Raw genomic sequence first — 22869 nt, forward strand, 5'->3', positions numbered from 1 at the left:
TGATTCGACGCCTTCCGCTCAAAAATCACTAAAAAATGAAGTGTCTTTGTTGTATTTTTCTAACTTTTATTCTCCTTATCGTTATTATTCCAATTGCTTTATTCATCGGATTCTATAAGCCAAGAACTTTCGGGAGTCATCCGAAACACGTGGATCATTTGGTAAGCATTTCTGAATACTGGTATATTGACTCATTTTCTCACTTTGTATTAATTAAAAGAAATGTGACTTGAATATTTATTCCTCATTGTTTGAGAATTTTAATTTAGAAATATTTTTTTTTGCTCAAAGTTGCCTCGCTGTGCAAATTTAAAAAATGAATCAACCTGAAAGTTGGCTAGGTAATTAGGAAAAAAATCAAAAGAGCCGATAATTGGGCGGGCTGATTTGGAGTATTCAGCCTCGGAGACGAAACTTCCCGAGCGAATTTTCAGCTGGACCAGTTTTTAATAAGTTTAATATTTTTGAAACCATAGAGAAAACTTAGTTTATTTCAAATGGTACAACTGAAATTTCCTTTGGAATGTTTTTTTGCTAAATATCCCGAATAAGGGCCCATTTTTTGACTTCATCGAGCTATAATTTTTTCTCATAAATAAATCGGTAGATACAAAAGAAATTCCAGGTAAATGGGACATCCTCTTCAGTTCCAGTTCCATCAGAATATTCTACTGATAATTCGGAAATCGAACTAGTTGAAGGAAGCATGGATGGAGGTTCTCAAGAATTTCCGAAATCTGATGAGCTTATTATGAATATGACTGATCCAATTCATAAATTACCTGAAACGGAAGATGAGACAATATCGGTGAAGGCTGAGAAACCGATGAAAATGGAAAAGAACGAAAAAGTGGAAGAATTGAAATCAGGAGAAGTAATTGAAGAAGAAGAAGAAACACAAGTTGTTGTGAAAAGAAAGAATAATAATAATAAGAGAAATAAGAATTCCCAGAATATTGAGAAAAATGGAATAACGGATTCGTTCGAAGATTTTGATAATTAATGGATTTTTTGAAGAATATAAAGTTTATGTTAATTGTGTACCGATTGTGTGAGACCAGGTGTCCTTTTTGGGTTTTTTTTCTAAAATGGATTATTTTTTGAATATTTTTGAACTCAAAATTAAGAAAAAATTGTGGATCTGTGAATTTTAGAAGCGAACCTTTTTTTGTGTTTTTATGAGCCCCGATTTCGCAGAAAAATGCCCCTTTTGAAATCAATGTGGAAACGCGCTCCACAGCTAAGATAATCCATTTTAGAAAATTCTCCACCCCCAAACCAAGGGTCTCGCTGGGTATTTGACGGTAAAATCGAAAATTCAAACGCTTTCAATTAGTTTCGTCGATTTTCAAGCATTTTTCGTCAGTTTTATTATGTCTTAAAAGGCATATTCTGATTCCTTATATATTAGTGTCTTTCTTTGATGTCCAAAAAACAAAAACATTGATTTAAAAAAATTCAAAAAAATTCATTGCTTGGCCGTGTTGCGGGCAAAATGTTGCCGCGGGAAAAAAGGGCATGAAAATTCTAAAGTTACAAAAAAAACACGAAAATAAATCAAAGATTGGCGAAATTGTGGAAAATTACAACAAAAAATGTTGTATTACAGAGCGAAAAAAAAACCGATCAAGAGAGAGAGAAAAGGGTCCGTTAATTGTATGGGTGTTTCCGTAATGCATTAAATTTTACAGAGAAAAAAAACACGATATTTTGTTTCCTGAGACCTTATGTGTATACTGGATGAGGGGCGATTTAAGAGAATGACAATTTATGATGACGATGATTATTGTAATAGTTTACATTCAGGTGGCAGAAAATAATTAGAATTAGAATTATTCAAGTTATTTTATCAAATTATCATAAGTTCGTCGGTTTGGAACAAGAATTTGGACATCTACAGACAGAATTATTTTTTTCTTAATTTTTAATTGTACAAGAATCCAGATCTGTAGCTCTCCAAATAAATCGTTTTCAAATCAAGGAATATTCTAGACGACCAGCGTCGTTTTAACCGGGCTCATTGCCGTTGCTTCAATCATTTCATTTGCATCAATATCTGTCGTTTCCGAGCTGGATTCTACAGTAACCGCTACCATATCCTGTTCTACATAGACTTCTTGAAGTGTGAGATCAGCTTCGATTATTGTGTCTTCCTGCAAATTAGTTCAATAATTTTTCGGTACTTGAAATTTTAGAATATTCCAAAATTTCCAAAAATTTTCAAATTTTCAATAATCTGATAAATTTCAAATTTCAAAATTTCAAACAAAAAAAAAAGAATTCCAAAAATTTGAAAATTCTAAAAATTTGAAAATTGTATACATTCTGAATTTTCTGAAAATTTCAAAGTTTTGAATATTCCAAAAAAATCTAAATTCCAAACATTTCCAAAAATTTGCAGAAAATTCCTTCTTTTTTTTTGAAAAATTCAAAACTTCAAAAAAAAATCAGGAAATTTAGCAAAAATTGAAAAATCACGGTTTTAGTTGGATTTTTCTTTTTTTTTTGTTTTTTTTTTGTTTTTTTTTTTCCTGAGTTTAAGATTATTTTGGATATTTTCGAAGCAAAAATCTCACCTTATTATCCATAAAATATGCATCATCCTCATCTTTTTCCTCTTGTTCAACACAAACTTCATTATCCAAATGTTGCATTGCTTTAATTCTTTCTGATAATGAAGTTGAAGGTGTTATGGATCCCGTCGTTTCACTTGTACTCTCACGGATATCAGATAGACTTGAACGTGATCTACGTGTATAGACTGGGGTCACCGGGTACTTTGTTGGTGATTCTTCGAGCTTCTGGAAATAAAAAAATATATTAAAAAACTAACGTTTTCCGGCAAATCAGGATTGTTTTTAAAGAAAAATTTCGACTAATTTTAATTTTAAAATTTATAATTATTATCTGAAAAGAAGAATAGCCAAAATTTGCCAAAATTCATTTTTCTTATAAATCACAAATTTTTGAAGAAAAAAATTTACAATTGGAATAGCATTTTTGAGAAGCCACGTCTTCGCCTTATCATCCTCTTCATCACTATCAGCAAACTTTTTCACAACCGGCGATCCCGAGATTCCAGTTTTCTGTGAGGCTCTCCAATTCATAATTGTTCGCTGCCGGAACTCATGAACAGCTTCAGGATCATAGAATGTTCGTCCTTCTGGATTTGTACAAGTCTCTGCAAAGCATGCACATGGCTGAGTTGGCCATTCACCTCCATCAACTTGACAATGAATTCCATCAATTGCACATTGGCATGTTTCAGGTAAACATACACCATTTTCACACGAACATCCACATTCTACACGTGTATTTCTTAATGAATCAATCGCATCCGTATTCTTTTCCACCTTCACTCCACTCTTTTTCAACAATTTAATTCGATGACGTTGATTTATTCGGGGAATCGATTTAGCCGACGCATACTCATCATAATCCCGATCTTCATCACTATCCGGATCGATGACTTCACCATCGGACAGATCATCGTCTGCATACAATAATAAATCGAGAATCGGCCGTTTTCCAGTGGATAATGAGAAATATCGATGACTATGATGTTTATTGTGCATATCCAATGAAATATCTCCTTCCGTTGGAACTGTTGATCCACCTTGTCGACGATCGAAATAATGCACGTGAAGACCACTGAATCTTATCTTTTTTCGACGGATCCCTGAAAATTTCGAGATATTTAATAGGTCAACAGCCATAAGAATTGATTTTTTCCTAGATTTTATGTGATTTTTAGATGAAAATTTTTAGATCAAAAATCCTGTAAAGTGAAATTTAATTTCAGCACAAACCTGGAATAAAAATCTCTTCTCTGACACTAAAATTCGCTGCATGCTTTCTTAATGCAGACTTTTGCATCGCCGGCTCTGCTTTTTGTTCTGGAGTTTTCGATGTTGATGGCTCTGATAATTCTGTTGATTCGACAGGAGCAGCAGCAGCAGCAGCAACAATTATCCGTAGTGGTTCTGGATCAGGACGAGGAGTCGGTGAAACATCAATGATAGGCGTCGCAATGGGTTTCAAAAACGTCGACGGCGACACTTTGAATCGCAACGAAGACGTTGAACCCTGTCTTGAGAGTAATGGAGCCGTTGGGAGAGATGGTGTTGAGCACGACTTCTACAAATTATGGAAATAAAATGAAAATTTTGAATCAAAATACGAATTTTCACGCGTAGTTTATGTTCGCAAAGATTTTCGTTTTTCCGTAAAATTGGAAAAAATAGACGTTTTTTCTAAATTTATTTTGATGACGAATAACAAGAAAATGTTTTTTCAAAAATCTGGAAATTGACAAAAATTTCATTATCCAAATTACTGTACCCGGTCTCGACACGGCGTTTTCTTGTTAGAGCAAAAAGGTATGCGCCTTTAAAGAGTACTGTATTTTTAAATTTTTATTGCTGCAGAATTTTAACCGATTTTTGTTTCATAATGTGTGGGGGTTTATTCCAGTTTTTATTAAGCTAATATATTTCGAGACAAATTGTACAGCAACGAAAATATAAAACTACAGTACTCTTAAAGGCGCACACGTCTCTGTATTTAAAGTAAATTTGTCGCGTCGAGACAAGGAACTTTAAGGTAAAATTTCAAAATTTAGCTTCTGACTATTTTTTGAAAAATCTAATACCATAAAAACAAAAATTGTAATCCAGGTGAAAAGTTCCAGTATTATAAATTTTTAAATATTTAAAAAAAGCACTAACCTCGGTATCTGCTCCAATTGGCTTTTGCTGATCAGTTTTCGGTGATAATTTGAGTGAAAGACTTCGTGCCAACGAACTGCCTTGTCCACGTTTAATAGTTTTCATTGAATCACCAAATCCCTCATCCTCATCGTCCTCCATTATTTTCTCATCAATTGACATTTGTTTCTTGACAAGTGGAACCATTTTCCCGTCTGAATAACGACTTGTTATGATTGTGTTTCAATGTGAGAAGAAGCTCTCTCTCTCTCTGGTTGTGTTAGGGATGATGATGATAATAATAAATGACGTAGGAAATAAAATGAGTAAAAGAAGAGGAAGAAGATACTCTTCAATGTGTCGGACAAAGGGCATTTTAGTGTAATATGAACAGAGCTAAGGGAGTCTACGCATGGCTACACGTAGCTAGAAACCACATCCTATGGCTTAATGCTTGAGTCTAAAGTCTGTGGGTTTTCGGCTTAAACAGACTGACAAAAAAACTATTTTTAGTCCACACACGTGGTGTCAGGCGGTCCCATAACAGACAGTATGATCTACAATAAATGCGGGAATTGCGACGCAGAATTTTCAACAGATTTCATATGGTCAAAAAAATCCCGCATTTTTCGTAGATCATACCGTTATGGGTAGTCTGACACCACGTGGTCACATAGAAGCTCGGAAACTTTTCTGTGGAATTGTTGACTGGAACTAAGGTGAAAAGTTGCAATTTTTGATATTGTAACATCAGAAATCTGAAAACTTTTCTAGATCTTCTTCAGATTTCAGACTAGAATCAGACTATATTCCGAGCTCTGTCATCTTAAGATATCTTAATGTTGACTCAAAAAGGATGCTACCTATCACAGATACACATTGTTTTTCAGAACAGGGAATTGAAAATAAAAAACCGTATATATTGGCGTATATTTCAGACGGTTAACTAGTTGCCAAAACGATGCCAGCATAGAGTTTTGTCCAAGACACTTACTGTCACATTTTTCTAACCATTTATTAATCACATGGCGCATATAGTTTCGAAACATTTTCTAGATGTTCCTCGTTAAAGTTTTTTGGAAAATCTACAAAACTGTTAATTCCAGAAATCATAATTCAATTTTTCTGAATCAAAAATTAATACGAAAGCGTAGGAAAATGTTCGCTAGATCTAAAAATGATATTTATTCATGTTGCGAAATTCGAAAAATAAACCTTAAATAGTGCCCGAAAATTGTAGTTTGCCAAAAAAAACTGTAACTTTTCGAACTAACTTATTGTTCGAAAACTTCTAAATCCTAGAATTTGCTGAAACCGAAATTCCAGAATCTCTGGTCGGAATACGAGACTTTTCCCAACTAAATTCAAATACAGAAAATGAGCAAAAATGGCCAGACATGATGGTGCCATCAGAGAGAGAGTATGTAAACAAACATATAGACTGTCCGCTCCTGCTCCTCCTCCAGCCTGTGAGACCGGGGGCGAGTCATTTCTAAGAACGCTTATTGGTCTCTACCTCCACCTCCATCTTTCCTATTTCCTTTTTTTTCTGCTCTCATCTATTTACACCTATCTAGTGTGGTTGAAATGATGAAACAGTGAAACAACAACGCGCGGCGGCTGAGAGATCGCCTGTCTCTTCACATAATTTTCGAAAATTGGTGGAGGAAAAACAAACTAAACAAATTAATTTTTGTGCTATCGATGTCATCAATTAGTCAGTCAGTCCCGAAGAAAATCGGGGAAGCAAATATTTTCTCTCTCTCTCTCTCTCTCTCTCTCTCACTATCAGCAGAGTCGCGGTTCAAAATGTTAAGCTTCTTGAAAAATTGAAACTTTGAAAGTTAAAATGGTGGATTTAATGGTAAAAGTTTGAGAAAAAAAGTTTGGGAAAAAGTTGTGGCTAAGCTAACAAGAAAGTTATGTCGATATATATAATTTGAGTAAGAATCCTGCGTAATGTGAATCTCAAATTTCAGATAGTCGAAGCTCGATTTCCATTAATGACTCATCAACATGATCTATGGAACAAAGAAAAAATTGTGCGAAAAAACACAATTTCTCACGACTTTTGTTTTCTAGGATTGACTATTTTTGTAGATATCAACTAACTAGGGAATCGTATATAAAATATGTCTACTGGATTCTAAATATAAATGTTCCGAACTTGACTTTCAGGGGAAAAATTTGTATTTTAAAAAACTGTATTGAATTCATTGAGCAGTATTTTGAGCTTTTCAGGATTTTTTTTCAAGCAAAAAAAAACTAAAACCTAAATTCGCACCTTATGTTTTCAATAAGAACTCTATTTCTATGGTTTAGTGTTTTCCAAAGATCTCGAGAAACGTGCTCATTGTCTGTGTAAAGTACAAAAACAAACACTAATCTGATCGGAGCACACACACACACACACACACAAACACGTACATATCTCATTCTCGCTCTCAATCAGTGAAGAGCAGCGACAATGAGATGAAAAGATTGGTGATGGCGAGGAGAAGCAGGAATCAAATAACTCAAAAGATCATCCAACTTCAGATTTTTTCTCGAATTATTAAATTACTGAATTTTAAGTGCGTCAAAATCGCAAATTAATAATTTTTACTACAAAATTTTTTGAGCTTTTGCAACATGTTTTTCAAACAGAAAATGGAGCTAAAGATTTTTTTTCTGATTTTCAGTTTCTCGGCATAATTTAATTTCTTTTTCCGGGTTTCCTGTCGTAATTTGACGCCACTAATTGAACTACAGATGAGAATTCGAAAAAAAATCCGAAAAGCTTGCAACAAGTGGGATCAGACTCTGGTAGTTAAATTATTTTTTAAAAATTAGACATTTTTAGAATTTTTTTGACAGTCATATTTGGTCACTACGGATATATAGACAATACATTTAAAGAAAATAAGTCTGAAAAACTTAATTTTTTCAAACAAAAAAAGTCAAAAAAATACTTTTTTTTCAAAATCATGTTCAATTATCAGTTCTCACTATCAGAATTATGAAAAATTAATTTTATTAATAGAAACTCTAGACGCAGGTGATTAGAAGAGAATGAATGATACTTTTTTGGAGACCAAGAAAAAAGTTCATTGATAATTAATTGACAAACTGATAATCTTCGAATGATACAGAGAGAACGATCAAGGAAGAAAGAAAACATTTTTAAAGATGATCTTGATTCATATCAAAATGTTATCAGCTTTTTTTTCAATTGAAGATACGAAAATATTCAGGTTTCCTTTGATATTTGAAAGTTCGATTCTCGATTCCGCGAGAAAAAAAATCGTGCACTTTTCAAAGAACAAACTAAAAAAGCCACGTTGTTCATTAAAATCATTGTGTGTGTGTGTGTTCGTTTATTTGGACAACACATTTTTGCAAAGTAACACTGTAGATGGTTATTGATGAGAAGAGAGAGAGAGAGAGGGCACATAGAAAAAGATATGACGGAATCGACGGTCAAAAGAGAATATAGTATTATACCACATTATTATTCATGTTGCATCATTTACAGTATCCAGAAAGTGAGCACGTCTCTGTACATTTACATATTTTTGTATTAAATTTACACATTTGAAAAATTATAAAGTTTCTAAACATTTTTTTTTTTTTGGAATACGGTAGTATTTTACGGCACCAAATGTAAAAGAGTCGTATAAGAAATGACTACATCGACTTTAAAGTACTACTGTAGAGATACGGTAGGGGGTACTGCAATAGAGTTTTGAAACCACACCTTATTATTAGACGTCTAAAGAATAGAATTTTCGTTTCATCTAACACGCATGGGTCTCGCCACGGTAAACTACGAGTTACTGTAGCTCGTCCCGCTATTTTACATCTTTTCAAATTGAATGAAAAATTGCTGGCACCATTTTTTAGTAACAAATATTTGGAACAATTTTTATTTAATTTGAGAATGATGTGAAATTTCGATCGGCATCATGTAGCTTTTTTTCGAAAAAAATTTCGAAAAATTCTTTTAAAAATTTCAAATTTTTTTCAATTTTCAGGAAAAAAAAAGCGAATCAAAATTTCTGATAGATCTTTCAAAAAAATGCGGTAATTTTAGAAAAAATTTCGGAACTTTCTAAAATACAAAATTTCAAGAATTTACAACATTTTCAGATTTTTCCAAACATACTAAAGTTTCTGAAAAATCGTCTACGTAATATAAGAAATCTACAAAGAAAACATTAATTTCAGTCAATGACTAAATGAATAATTAATTTAGTTATTAATAATATAAACTCAAAAATCCATAACATTCCAGAAAATGCTATTTTTATTCTCAAAGCTGTCAAATGCTGAAAGATGCTGATGTGAAGAAGCAAAAAAAAACAACAAATTGAACGAGAAAATAGCAATGGCATGAGGAGCAAGAGCAGCCTGATATAAACATTTTTGTAAATAAAGAAAAACGCTCAGGTGATGTCGGGGGGAAAGAGAGAAAATCTAATTATAAACCTTCTTTCTTTATTAAACTCGATATGGGATATTTTTAACTCTAGATCCATAATAGCTTGCTTCAAATGTCAGAATTCAGACCAATCCTTTAGGCTTTGAACTATATGGCCCGGCCCTAGGCCTAAATTCTTCAGTAAAAAAAATATAAAAAATCCAAAAAGTACGAGAAAAATCGACTGAAGCACACAAAAGGAGCCAGGAAAGAGGTGGAGCCTATCTTTCTGCGTGTCTTCATGGGATTATTTACACTTTATTTCAATTTAAGATTTACGAACAATTTTTTTTTTTAAAAATTCGTATTTTCACTTTCTTCCATCTTCAAATCACATCTCAAAATGGCCGGACAATTTAAAAACTGAGAAATAGGCTCCGCCTCTTTCTTGGCTTCATACTAATATGACTGAATAAGGCAAAATTCTGACTAGATTCTGATAGACTACGAGTATGTGTGGTCTCTTCAGAAGACGTAAAATGAATCGAGAAAAAAAAGGAGCGGACATGGAAATAGAATCTCGTATTTCAGGAGTCTTGTCGCTGTTGTGTTGAAAAACGAACACACACACACATGGTTGAGCACATTGCTCTCTTGCTCCACTGAGGGGCTCTCCTCTTCCGATAAATAAAGAGGAGCACCCCCAGAGCACCGGCGGCGGTGGGGGGAGAAGGCAGCAGCAGCAGTCGTGGCGCCGTTTTGTTGTATGTTTGCATTTACGTGGACAAACCGAATAGAAATCATTTGGGAAGGAGGGACAAAAATGAGCGAAGAGACACGGGAGATCATTGACTTCTCAAACACTATATCAGTTTCTTATACAGAGAGAGAATATATAAACATATCAGTTATCAGTGTGTTTATTATCGAGTGGAGCACAGAAAATTGAACTACAGTAATCCGCTTCTTCATTCCAAAGTACACAATTTCTTCTATTTCAAGAGAACTTCTTGCATTCAGATTAAAATCCGATACAAGGAAGAACTAAATTTGAAATTGGCGCCCTACAGTACTCTCTACATAAGAAATTCAAGATATTTTGGAAAATCGAAAAAAATTTTGTCGATTTTCTGATATTTCGAAAAAAAAATTCGATTTGTAGAAAAAATGGTCAAATTTTTTTCAGTAGAAAATTAAATGTTTTCTTATGTTTTTTCCACAAACATAATCAAAACTTGTTAAAATTTTGAAATTCTCTAAACACTTTTTTTTTCGAAAATTTTTCGTCTGAAATTTTCTAAAGAAATACACTAGATTCAATTATAAATAGAACGTTTTTTTTTTAAATTTCTTCTGTCAATTTTGTGTATAATATCGGTTTTTTTTTTTGAAAAAAAAAACTTCTACAAAGGAATGGCCTTTTGCTCATCAAAATATTTTTTTCTAGTTTTTCCAATTTCCAATTTTTCGGCTTTTTTATATTTTTTTTCTGAAAAATGTTGATGTACTTTTTTAAAGAAATTTCAATTTTCAAAAACCGCAGAGGCTCAGAGATTCGATCAATGACCAAGAAAAAATCAAAGAATTCTTCGGTCTACCTACGTTTATATTGGTATTGACCGTTTGGTTTAAATAAAGTTGGAAAGTAACAAAATGATTACTGTAGGTTTAGAAAAAAAACTATTTTTAACATACGTCTTTGAAATTTTTTGTTTTAAAACAAGTAAAGAAAGAAAAACTGGAGAATCTGATGCTTTAGAATAAGCTATAATTGGAGACTCATCTGAATTTTTAACGACGCACATCCATACAAAAAAAACGAAGCTAATTGCTCTATTTCCTGAAAATAGAGGTTCTCGATTCGAGGAAAAGGCGGTGAAATAGACTGAGGTGTAACACTGATAAGAGGTGATTAAATGGTTACTGATAGTGAAAAAGTGTTTTCGAAGAAGAGGGAGAAACATCTAAATTTGGACGACGACAAGGAAGAGAGCAGAAAGTAATCGGTTTTATAGTGCACACTAAACGATTTTCATATGATTTCGATGGTCGTTTACTTGATTGTGTGGAGGATGTAAATATTTTATGAAATTGGATGGGAGGCTGGACTGTAAATGGCCCAAAAAACTTTTAAAAATTAGAGGAAAAATGTCGAAAAAAGTATCTCTCAGGGGTGGGTGGGAATCGCCGTTCGGTAATTTTTTTGCCTACAATTCCGGCAATTTGTCGATTTGCCGGAAAAATTTTAATTCCGGCAATTTGCCGATTTGCCGGAAATTTTCAATTCCACCAACTTCCCGATTTGGCGAAAATTTTCAATTCCGGCAATTTGCCGATTTGCCGGAACTTTTCAGTTCTGTCGATTTGTCGATTTGCCGGAAGAATCGTTTGGGGCTCACCCCTGGTCTGAATTACTCTAAATGGTTAAAAAAAGCAGAAAACAATTCGAGGAGAAATGTCGAAAAAAGTCAGTATCGTAATTTCCAATATGCTATGTTCTACCAATATTTTTCATTATAAGTTGTAGAAAAAAATTCATTTTTACTTTTTTGGCATTTGAAACAATTGAAAAAGTTCTCAGAAATTTTTTAAAAATTGAAAATCGCTTAAAAAATGTGCCGATAACTTGTGGGATTTTTTTCTATGCAATTTTTGAGTGCTTTTCCAACTATTTAAGCTAAAATAAAAGCTGTCTTCCGACATCGAAATCAATTGGTTTTCTATATTCAATCACTAAATTTAGATGAAAAATATCGGGAGAATATGCAAAAAATGTTGCACGAAGATGTTAAAATTGAAAATTCTCTCCGGCAAAAACTCCATCTAGGCCAAAAATTGAGAAAAAACTATAAAATACACCGAAAATAAGCGTAAAGTTGTGGTGTGGAACATTTCCGTGTCTTATCTCTGTACATGAAGGAAAACGGAGCAAAGGGTTGAGCCAAACCACAAATAATCAGCTATTTTTTGAAAGTAGTCAGTCATCATCGACAGAGCAACTCCTGTGCTCAACGATCACAGTGATATTATCAGCTGTCGCTTTGTGCGGATTCGGCAAAAAATGTTCTCTCTTATCATTAGAGTTAGCTTTAGAGAAGACATTTCGAGGTACTTATTGTGATAAAATGAAAGAGTTCGGGAAGAAAGTGGAGCAGATGAATCGATCGAACATTATTTTTAATGCAGCTGTCCAAAAAACAGAAGATATAGCGCCAAAAGAGCCAGGTTCAACTTGTCAATTTTAATAAAAATCTAATATATTTTTCTTAAATTTGTGTTTCTATTTCTTATATACATTCGTGCACCAAAAATGAGAACAAATACATCAAATAATTCAAGTCTTCTCAAATTTCCATCGAACCCATTAGATCAAAAGTTCACCGAGTTCACACTTGGAAAAAAAGAATATGATCATAATAAATCAGTAAATATATCTCGCTGATAAGAGAAGTTTTTGAAGAAACGAGAAAATTGAACTGATCTCTCAAAAATCATTTTCCTATTTTCGGTACTGATGAACTCATTAAAGGAGGACGGTTCTGGGAACGTAAAGGCCCAAAAAAATTTCGGAAAAGAATGGGCTAATTTTAGCTGAATTTAAGCTCGGCAAATTGCCGGTTTGCCGATTTACCTGGAAATTTTCATTTCCGCCAAATGCCGATTTGCTGGAAAAATACTCATATTTTGCCGATTAAAATTGAAATTCTGAAATTTCCAAAAAAACTGTGCCGAAATTTTTCGGGAATTGCCGTTTTTCCGGCAATTTGCCGAGTTACCGGAAATTTTGAATTTCGGCAATTTGCCGACTTTAGGGAAATTTCAATTCCGGCAATTTGCCGATTTGCAAAAAATTTTCAATTCCGGTAATTTGCCGGTTTGCCAATCTGCCGGATAAAATTGTTTGCCGCCCCTGTTTTGTTTTAAAGTAAGCATTTTCCACTGGAATTCATGGTTACGAATATAAATTTACAGAAACTATCAAACCTATATATTTCTTATAATCGGAAATTTCTGTGTACCTCTGGGACGGATCCACATTAGAATGAGCAGTTTTCTAACTTTCCTAACGAAAAAAAAAACATTCTTGATCTGTATTGTACTATAGAAACTAAACTAGAGTCCTATATTACACCACAAGAAAAAAAGAGGAGTTAAACACAAAAAGTGATAGAATGAAGAATTTGTCACGGACATCTTCAAAAATACAAAAGAAAGATGCAATGATGAGGAGAAGAAGAAGAAGAACGAGTCCAGTTGTGTTCGTTTGTATCGAGAAAGAGAGAAAAATGGAATCATCTTTTTATTATAAGAAGGTATAGAGAGACCCTTCTGTATAGAGACGCAACAATTTCCGTCTTTTTTCCATAACAATATCATTATTATTATTATCACTCATCAACATCTGTGTTAGAAAATGAAAAGAAAATGAACACTTACCATCTCGTTGCAAATCGTCTTGTTTTGGTATTGATATGACTTCGGTAGATTGTGGGGGAGGTGCAGATAATATTGAATCTTCTGAAATAGTTTTTATTTCGAATATTGTATATTTAGTATGGCACAGGAGTGGTCGGCAAACGATTTTTCCGGCAAATTTGCAAATTGCCGGAATTGAAAATTTTTGGCAAACCAGAAAATTACAGAATTTGCCGAAAATTTTCGACAAATTGTAGTCTCGTACTTTTTTTGGAAATTTCAGAAATTTTATCCCAATCGGCAAAATTTAACCCATCCTATGAATTTTCCTACATTTATATTGAAAAGTAGGCAAATTCTATTAAAACATATCTAGAAAAAATGGGAAAAAATTCAAAAAGTCGCAATGTTTCCGTCTTATGAAAAATTCCTCTGAAAACTTCTGGCAAAATGATGTTCGGCAAATAGCGAATCGACCAATTGCCGAAAATCAAAATTTCCGGAAAATTGCTGATTTGCCGAGTTTTTCGAAAAACTTGCCAAATGGCTATTGCCGCCCTCCAATATTTTCTTTTAAAATTTTGTGAAAAAATATAGAAATTTGCTTTATTTGTAAATAACTTTTATAGAATTTTTTTACTTGAAAATTGCCGAAATAAAGAAAATTTCTGATTTTTTTAACGGCAATTTTCAACTTTCAGACAATTTTTTTTTAAACCTTTTCAGTTGTTTCAAATCAAATATATGTGATTTTCAGATTTTCCTATATTTTATCATTAAATGATAATTTTTGAAAATCGAAAAATCTGAAATTTTCGTTTTTTCGATTTTTCAAAAATTAGCTTCAAATATTTTGGCCATTTTACTAATTTTTAGAAGAATTTAATATTTTTTTTCTCATCAATATAATCAAAATTAGATTATAAATAATATTTCATAGTTAAATTTCAGATTTTTTTTCGACTTTCCGGAAAATCGAAAATGTTTCGTTTTTTTTTTTGTTGAAAAACCGAAAAAAAAATTATTTGGCACTTGAAAAATCACTTTTTTGTTGAAATTTTCCCCCGATTCCGTTTTTATTTAAATTATTTTTCAAGACGAGATTTCAGATTTTTAGCATTTTAATATTTAAAAAATTTCAAACCTCCTTCAGTTGCACTGTAATAAGTTTCACCAGACGTTGACCGGGCCACTAACGCCGGAGGAGCTGGAAGAACAGTCGATGACGTGGATTTTAACTGAAATTTTTTTTTTTGCAATTTTTTGAATTTTTGTAGTAAACTCTACCAATTGACGACTTCCAGTTCCATAAGTTTGAGCGATTCGTTCAGTGACAGCCCTTGGATTAAATATCGTTGATTTGAACTTCCGCATCGGGGTTGACATTGTGGGAGTTGGTACTGCTGAAATTTTAAGAGTTATAGAGAATGTATATTTAAATTTAAAATTTTTTTGTGAAAATTTTGAAAAAAAGAAAACCTTATTTTCAATATAGTGATGCAATTTTAAAACAAATTTCCGAAAATAATTGTTTCTCGCATGAATAAGTTAATATTTAGCTGTCACTTCGCATTATTTTGGTACTTTTTGGTTATTTCTGTGAAGTTGCAAAGTATGGATTTTATTTTAAATATTTTAAAAGATGTGACAGGGAAACGTTTTTTTCTTAATTATTTAAAAAAAAACGGAATATTTTTTCTGCAATTTTTTTTAAACATGCATGTCTAATATTTTTTCTAAAAATAAAAACCATCGTTTGCCAGATTTTCATATTCTGTTTCGCATAAAAAATTCAATAAATTGTAAAATATCGAATTTTTTTCAGAGTTTTAGGAAATTTATTCCAGATTATCGAGTTTCTTTCGGAAAAAATTGTGAAAATTTGACAAATTGTGTGTTAAGAAAACATAAAGAAAAAAAGAACAATAAAAATAGCCGGAAAACGCAAAAATTTCAGCTCTTTTCATTTTTTTTTCTTGAAAAATCTAAAAAATTCTATAGGTATATTGAGGCTATTTTCTATTATTCAGGATTTTTAAAACATATTTATGTTTATTTTTTTTCAGGCTTTCATAAAAACCTTTTTCAATTTCCTTTTCCTCTTCGAGCCGAATCGAAAACGACGAGATATATCGTTTTTTGAGGGGACTTGTCGAACGATTTTCCGAATCTTGACGAACTCGTTTTTTGATTGGCGAAGTTATTGGCTTTTTCGTAGGTGATTTTGGAACGAACACGTCATCATCGATGGTACGGGTCTCAGAAATGCCACGTGGACGTAAACGTTGTGGAGTTAAAATTGGTGGCATGTCGGATGAAAAGAGACACTGAAATAATATTTTTTGTTATTTTCAGAAACTAGTTTTATATGATTGGGCGGCAAACGATTTTTTCCGGCAAATCGGCAAATCGCCGGAATTGAAATTTCCGGCATTTCGGCAAACTGTGCTGTTGCACTTTTTATTGGAAACTTCAGAATTTCAAGTTAAAGACGCGAAATTGTACGCCTCCTATTACGGGAACACAAAATTCTGATGATGCGTATTTCACAACATATTTGACGCGCAAAATATCTCGTAGCGAAAACTACAGTAATTATCTAAATGACTACTGTAGGTCGATTTAAGGGCTCGATTCTCGAAATGAATTAAAATTATTTATTCATCGATAGATATTTCCAAAATCAAGCCCGTAAATCGACACAAGCGCTACAGGAGTAATTTGATGAATTACTGTAGTTTTCGCTACGAGATATTTTGCGGGTCAAATATGTTGTGTAATACGCGTTCTCAGTATTTTGTGTTCCCGTAATATAAAAAAATATGTTCCTACTTCTATTTTGAAAAGTAAGGAAATTCTATGAAAATATCTAGAAAAACGGGAAAACATTTCAGATTGCCGGAATTGAAATTTCCGGCGAATCGGCATTTGCCGAAAAATCAAATTTTCGGAAATTCGCCGAATTTTTCGAAAAAAAATTTGCCGCCCAGCTCTGATATGATTCAGTTGAATATATTACCGTTAATGAAGATGTTCTCTTCCTCTTTAACACAGGAGTTAAGCTATTTCCAATTTCCATTCGTATTGGAACATCAAGGGACTGGGCCTCTAATCGTGGCATTGACCCGGATCTTCGGTATCTTTTAACTGGAGAACCAGGTGTTTCCACATCTTCTTCTTGCCTTCGAATCCTTTCAGGCGTCTGTCTCAACAGCATTGATCCACTACTAGATCGACGCATTGGCGGTGTTACTTGATCTTCCAGGCTTGGAATACTCTCCGGAGCCAGTTTTCGGATCGGTGTCTGGTGGTCCTGTTCTATCCGCAATGGAACCATTGGCTTTTTCTCCATTTTTATGGGTAATGCACTAGTCTTTGTTCGAGTTAGACTAGGTACACCGGCTCTTTTGAGACTCGCTGCTACAGAAACCATCGATGTTGAATGGGATAGGAAGGATGAGGACGATGATGGTGGTGGGATTGTTCTCTGAGACTATTATGAATATTATTAAACAAAAATGCTGGAAACTTGAGGGTTTTACCTCCAAAGAAATTGAAAAAGTCGATTTCAATTGGCTCATTCCCGCCATTCGTTTTAATCCTCCACGTGGACTTGGTGGAACCAATGGTGTCTGAAACAAATTTACAATTATTTTTTAATATGCATTTGGTTATAATATTAAATCTTCAAATGGATTCCAATAAAGCTAGTTTATTTAAGAATTGTGTTTTATTGATTTTTTTTTCATAAATGCGCTTACCTTTATTATTTCATTATTTGTAGGTTTATTAGGGTCGTTGGATGCACTCGATTGCATCTGAAAATATACAATTTCTCTTAAAAAGTTTCAAAAAGCATTTTAAAAAGTAAATCCCAAAAACAAAAGAACGACAAAAATTTGAATTCAAATCAAAAGATCACGCGCGGGTACGGTGTGCAATTGTGTGCATGCACTACAATTGACGCGCAGTTGCACACAACAACGGAAGGAATTAATTTCGTGGAGTGTTTCCTATTTTCAAGATTTTATTGATTATTTTGAGGTTTTTCTCGCCAATTTTCTGAAATTTATATTTTTAATTTTCTTTCGAAAAATTCGTGATGCTTAGATTATTGATTTTTCCTCTTGTGAGATGCATGTTATTGTTTATTGTTCTTTAGAAAATTTGAAAAACTAAATGCTCATCTTTCAGGGTTATCAAAAATGTCGACAGCAGTGACAATTACCGCTCCGAGCGTCAAGCATATCCTTTTGGATTCGCTTGTGGTTATGAAAATTGTGAAGCACGTGGACAGTGAACTTCATGCAGGAATTAGTGAGGTATATTATTTTAATTTAATTTCAAGCTTAACATGTAATTTACAGGTATCTGGAGACGCTTGTGCCGGAGTTCTCACCGGTCTTGTTTTCCTTGAAGATTCTCGCTTGGAAATCACCAATTGCTTCCCAACAGTTCGCAACGAGCCAGTTATGGATGACGATGCTAATGTAAAATTAGCTCATGCTAGTGATTCCAATATATTTTCTATTATAGGCCGCTCAACAATACGAAGAGCAAAAGCAACACGAGATGCTTGACATGCTCCGCAAATTCCGTACAATGAATATCGATTACGAAATCGTTGGATTCTATCAGTCTCATCAATTCGGAGCCGGTTTCTCACACGATCTCGTAGAATCTATGTTCGATTACCAGGCTATGGGCCCAGAAAATGTTGTTCTTATTTATGGTTAGACAGATTAATGAGGATAAATAATTAATTCTAATTGCTTTCAGATCCAATCAAGACTCGCCAAGGACAGCTTTCTCTAAGAGCCTGGCGTCTTTCCACCGCTGCTCTTGATCTCGCTTCAAAGAATGACTGGAGACCAGAATTGTATGGTTTTTGAGTTTAAAAATATATTTGCAAAGACATATCTTTTCAGGGTGAAAGCCGCTGGTTTGACATACCAGAACATGTTCGAGGAGTTGCCAATCATCATCAAATCCTCATATCTCAACAATGTTCTCATGTCTGAGCTTTCACTCGCTAAATCATGCTCTTCTGACAAGTACTCCACGAGACACTTCGATTTGGGATCCAAGAAGTCGCTTGAAAAGTCGGTCCGAGCTATGATGGCTAATGTTGATGAGCTGAACAAGTCAATTCAGTCGTTGACGAAGTACACTATTGACAAGCAAAGACATGATAATATGGTGTTCAGTCTGACGCAGAAAAGAGTAAGAATTTCGAATTTTGAAATTAAAAATATCCTGATTGTATCGCTAAAATTTATATTCCGAAGTGTAACGGCTTTCAAACCTAAAGTCTTGTTTTTTGAAAACCATTTTCCAACATATCGAGGCTCCACTAACTATAAAACCGGATGTGAGGGGTACATTTTCGGTGGAATAAAGGTGCCATTCACGATTTTCGAAAAAAAAATCTCTATCATTAAAAATTTATATTTTTCCAATTTCAGCAACAGGAGAACGAATCACGTGTGGCCCGTGGTGATCCAACAATTCCAATGGATGACATCAAGAGAATCAAGGCTCCACAACTCCAAACAAGAAATGGACTTTTGGATGAGCTTCTCGCCAGTTTTGACACCAACGCTCTCGCTGACTTCTCGAAGACTGTGACCAGCGAAAATATCACGAAAATGTTCATCGCTGAAGCTGTTGCTGAGGAGAAAGTCGCCGGAACAAAAGACAGAACTTTGAGCTCTGTCTCATCGACTCGTTAAGATTCCCAAATATACTCGTGTTTTTGTTTCCTCCCTGTTCCCTTTAATTTACTTTTTCTTTTCTAAAATATTTTTCTCTCGGTGAAAGGAATTTCATATTACATAAAACTAGTGACATAAAATAATGTCTCACTTTCAATATAGGGATATTGTTTTTCATCCAAATTTTTTTGCCGTATGAAATTCCTTTCTGGTATCCTTTTCCACCTTCCCCTATTTCGGATGAATTTTTGTTGTTGACTAATAGTAAGTTAAGATTTTAAAATTTCTATTGGTATTGTTCTTTTTAATTGAGTTTTCAAGTTTTTTCAATCAGTAAATCAAAAAAGTTAACAAAAAATTTATTTGTGAAACAAAAACAAAACAACCTAAACCTAAAATTCACCGGAATCACAATCCAATCAATCACCAAAGTAATCCTCCCTTCTTTGCTCCGTTCTCTTTCACAATGCTCTTAGGGTCCAAACGAGCGAAAATCTCAAGACCCGCACTTCTCTCCACAGCATCCAATGGAACATGGAACTTGGAAATTTCTACAGTATCCTCGATGACTGCGTTTGGCAAAATATAGGATTCCAGCTCGAATTTGCCGGGTGTCACTTCGAAAAGAGCAACTTTGAAGAAATGAGTTGGCACTGCAACGTTATTATCACCGATAACTTGATACTTGATATACTTTTTTCCATCTCCTTCAAGTTTTGGAAGGTAGAGGGGACCGGTGATTATGTAGGAGTTGATCATCTTTTTTGCGACTCTTCTGGAAATTGTAGAAAATTATTTTTAGTATTGTAAAGAAAAATCTTGGTACCAGCTGGTTTCAGACTGGGCTGTAGATTTTTCGTTTTTTTTTCTCAAAAAAATTTTCCAAAAGTTTCAAATTGTATTAATTTTTCAAAAAACAAAATTCTTTAGAGTTACGTGTTTTTGCGAAAAACTTCGTCGACGAGAAAAAAAATTATTTCACATTTTTCGCGTTTTTTTCCCGGCAAAAAACTTTATTTATTTTACCAACCTGCAGTGCATTTCCAAATCATTCCACTTATCGCGATTGAATCCTCGTCCAACTTGTGGGCTCATATTGCTCAAATAAAAAGTTTGATCGACCGCCAACTGACTCTTCCGATGATTTCCAGCGGCGGCGAGATGTCCACGATCGAATCCACTGCACTGAAACATTGGATGGTTCAGAAATATTTTTTATGTAATAATTACGAAGAACTAACCTTATAATCCGTATTTTGAGAAAGGAATTTCTGCGGGAAAGTGATATCTGGCTTGAATTCACAAAGCTTCCGATCCACACCTTCTGCGTGTTTTAATCGTTCTGGTGTAAGATGTTCGCAGACCTGGAAATTCAATTTTTTATTAAAACCGGTCTCGACACGACAATTTTTTAATGTAGAAAGGTGTGCACCTTTAAATAGTACGGTAGGTTCAAAGTTTCGTTGTTGTGGAATATTCATTGATTTTTATAGTTTTTTTTCACGATTGTTAAAATTAATGTGTTTTTTTAAATAAATAAATATTTTTTAAAATAAAATACTAAAAATAAAAATTATGATAGTTTGAAATGACAGTACTTTTTAAAGGCGCACACCCATTTGTTTTATACAAAAACAAAAGGCATGTCGAGACCAAAGCTGCCTTTGTTTTTGGAAAAAAAAAATTTTTGGTTTTTTCGGGACAAAAAACCAAAAAATAAATTACAACACTGATTCAGCAAAAATGAAACAAATTTTTTTTTGGTGGAAGATTTATTTTTGCAGTAGCCCTGCTGGGTACCGTATTTTTGGCGCTAAAACTTGGCGTCCGGTATAGATTTTTGAAATATATTTTCTCATAATTTTCTACTAACCCAGTGTGCAGTTCTTGTCTTATAATCGTAGGAAAGCACGAAATCCTCATAAGTTCGAACATTTGTGAATCCGGGATATCCGTGCTTCATGATCTCTGCCGAACGAGATGGTCCCATTGCATCAGCATTTAGAGATGCTGGTTTTACGGTCATTGGCTCCGAAACTTGGATTTGATTCTGCAAAAGCGGCATTTTTCAGGATTCTAGAAGATTTTTATTAAACCATTGGAACATTGGTGGCTGATTGAACATTCCTGAAGATTGGCAGATCGTCATTCGAATATTTTCCAGCGAGGAAAGATATTCCAGCGATTGCCGCGGTTCCAGCCACCTTGCCGATCATATTTCGGCTGGAAATTAAAATTGGAAAATTTGGAAAAGAAAAATAGAAAAACTGAAAATTCATGTAAAAAAGATATTTTTGAGTAATAATCTACTTCATATTCAAACAGTTTACAATCGAATTTTGTAGAAATATTTATTACTTTTAATGGAAAAATGGCAATTTCAAAAAGACGAAAATAAGGAGAATAACAAGAGTATCAGAAATCACCCGAAGCTTAAGCTTATTACAGGAAGTATTTACACAAATTGGAAAAGAAAATTAAAAAAAAAATCAAATATACATGGATCCATCGTAAGGTTTAATGTATCCAACTGCGATCAGAACAACGTCCACAAGAGTCCACACACCAAGACCACCGAAACTGAAAAGTTTTCCAATTGCAGATTTCCAGAGTCCCAAGTAGAAACGATCAGCTCCAAAACCGCCGAGCACAACTGAGAGAATCATTGTTTTTGTCCAACTGTATCCAGATGACCAGTTACATGGAATTCGCTTGTAGAAATTACGTTGTCCCATACATATTACTGAGCTGTGAGCCTGAAAATTCAATTTTTTTTTGAAAATTAGGTATTTTAAAACAGATATTAAATTAAAGAAATTGCTCACCGAGCACTTTGTCACGAGAAGCTTTGTACTACTCGTGGAGCAATTTGTCGCTGGCTCGCAATCATAATCCCCAGGTAGAAGTTGCCAACAAAACCGACACACCGCTTCGACATTATTTCTGCTGACAGGATTCGGGCAACCTTTCCGTGAAGTACAATTCACTTTTACAGTGTCTCCGATTCGGCAATCACCGGGAAATGTGCACGTAAGGCCTGCAGATCCATCACAATTCTTGGATTTAACGTCTTTTCTGAAAAAAAAAGAAACTAAATTTATTTCATTTTTAACAAAATTTCAAAAAAAAAGCATAATTTCAGGTAAAACCTCCAATTTTGCTATTTTTCCGAATCGCAGCGATCGGTAATCGATTTTTTTATTATCGTTTTTTTTTAAATTTCTCCCGTTATTTGGTTTGATATAAGCTTTAAAACCACTTAAATCCACAAAATAATGTGAGAAAATTAAGAAAAACAAGCAAAATTATATACAAATCAAAGAAAAATCAATTTCTGACCGTTGCAACACGGGAAAGTTGGAGAAATTTGAGGTTTTGGCTGAAATTAACCACCATAATTAATTTTTTTTTTCGAAGTTTCTCGTTATGAAATTCGGCTTTTGAGGGCTATTTTCTGAAACCTACGTTCCGGAAATGGATCCAATTGTCGGAATAAATGATGCAAGACAAATTAGAAACAGAATTTTGTGAAGCATCTGCAAATATATATACTCCTGTTTCACTAATTTTCTAGAATTTCTCCAAAAAAAGGAAATATAATAATTCGGGAAATGAACCTGATTGGACGAGAACA

At 33.7% G+C, this 22869-nt stretch overlaps 5 protein-coding genes across 8 annotated transcripts; 2 read left to right on the forward strand and 3 right to left on the reverse strand.

Moving 5' to 3' along the window:
• Positions 1-20: 20 nt before the first annotated feature.
• Positions 21-1039, forward strand: C41D11.10 (uncharacterized protein). The gene is made up of 2 exons (NM_001262684.3): positions 21-161; positions 626-1039. Exons 1-2 carry the CDS (start codon positions 36-38, stop codon positions 1001-1003), a joined length of 504 nt encoding a protein of 167 aa, NP_001249613.1. The 5' UTR covers positions 21-35; the 3' UTR covers positions 1004-1039.
• Positions 1040-1453: 414 nt separating this feature from the next.
• C41D11.3 (Cysteine/serine-rich nuclear protein N-terminal domain-containing protein) lies at positions 1454-17345 on the reverse strand (the record flags this gene model as incomplete). 4 transcript variants are annotated; one of them, NM_001379804.3, is made up of 12 exons in its annotated part: positions 1454-2153; positions 2577-2801; positions 2985-3679; positions 3810-4137; positions 4728-4921; positions 13543-13623; positions 14666-14759; positions 14809-14924; positions 15602-15848; positions 16541-17014; positions 17064-17153; positions 17283-17339. In NM_001379804.3, 5 exons carry the CDS (start codon positions 4911-4913, stop codon positions 1989-1991), a joined length of 1599 nt encoding a protein of 532 aa, NP_001367499.1. The 4 variants fall into 4 exon arrangements, with proteins under 4 accessions (NP_001367499.1, NP_001368494.1, NP_001293389.1 ...); NM_001379803.2 differs by having other exon boundaries at positions 1989-2153; positions 17283-17345; NM_001306460.3 differs by having other exon boundaries at positions 1989-2153; positions 16541-17008.
• Positions 17346-17715: 370 nt separating this feature from the next.
• On the forward strand, positions 17716-19610 carry eif-3.H (Eukaryotic translation initiation factor 3 subunit H). The gene is made up of 6 exons (NM_058969.5): positions 17716-17843; positions 17889-18011; positions 18058-18253; positions 18301-18400; positions 18450-18744; positions 18987-19610. Exons 1-6 carry the CDS (start codon positions 17727-17729, stop codon positions 19251-19253), a joined length of 1098 nt encoding a protein of 365 aa, NP_491370.1. The 5' UTR covers positions 17716-17726; the 3' UTR covers positions 19254-19610.
• cps-6 (Endonuclease G, mitochondrial) lies at positions 19583-21458 on the reverse strand. The gene is made up of 5 exons (NM_058970.6): positions 21332-21458; positions 21109-21285; positions 20477-20599; positions 20266-20420; positions 19583-20010 (listed from the first exon to the last, which is right to left on the reverse strand). Exons 1-5 carry the CDS (start codon positions 21449-21451, stop codon positions 19659-19661), a joined length of 927 nt encoding a protein of 308 aa, NP_491371.1. The 5' UTR covers positions 21452-21458; the 3' UTR covers positions 19583-19658.
• Positions 21459-21581: 123 nt separating this feature from the next.
• On the reverse strand, positions 21582-22771 carry C41D11.9 (TM2 domain-containing protein C41D11.9; the record flags this gene model as incomplete). The annotated part of the gene is made up of 3 exons (NM_058971.3): positions 21582-21991; positions 22061-22310; positions 22701-22771. 3 exons carry the CDS (start codon positions 22769-22771, stop codon positions 21725-21727), a joined length of 588 nt encoding a protein of 195 aa, NP_491372.1. The 3' UTR covers positions 21582-21724.
• Between the last annotated feature and the right edge of the window lie 98 nt (positions 22772-22869).

Source organism: Caenorhabditis elegans, chromosome I, assembly GCF_000002985.6.
Source record: "Caenorhabditis elegans chromosome I".
Classification (NCBI taxonomy): Eukaryota; Metazoa; Nematoda; class Chromadorea; order Rhabditida; family Rhabditidae; genus Caenorhabditis; species Caenorhabditis elegans.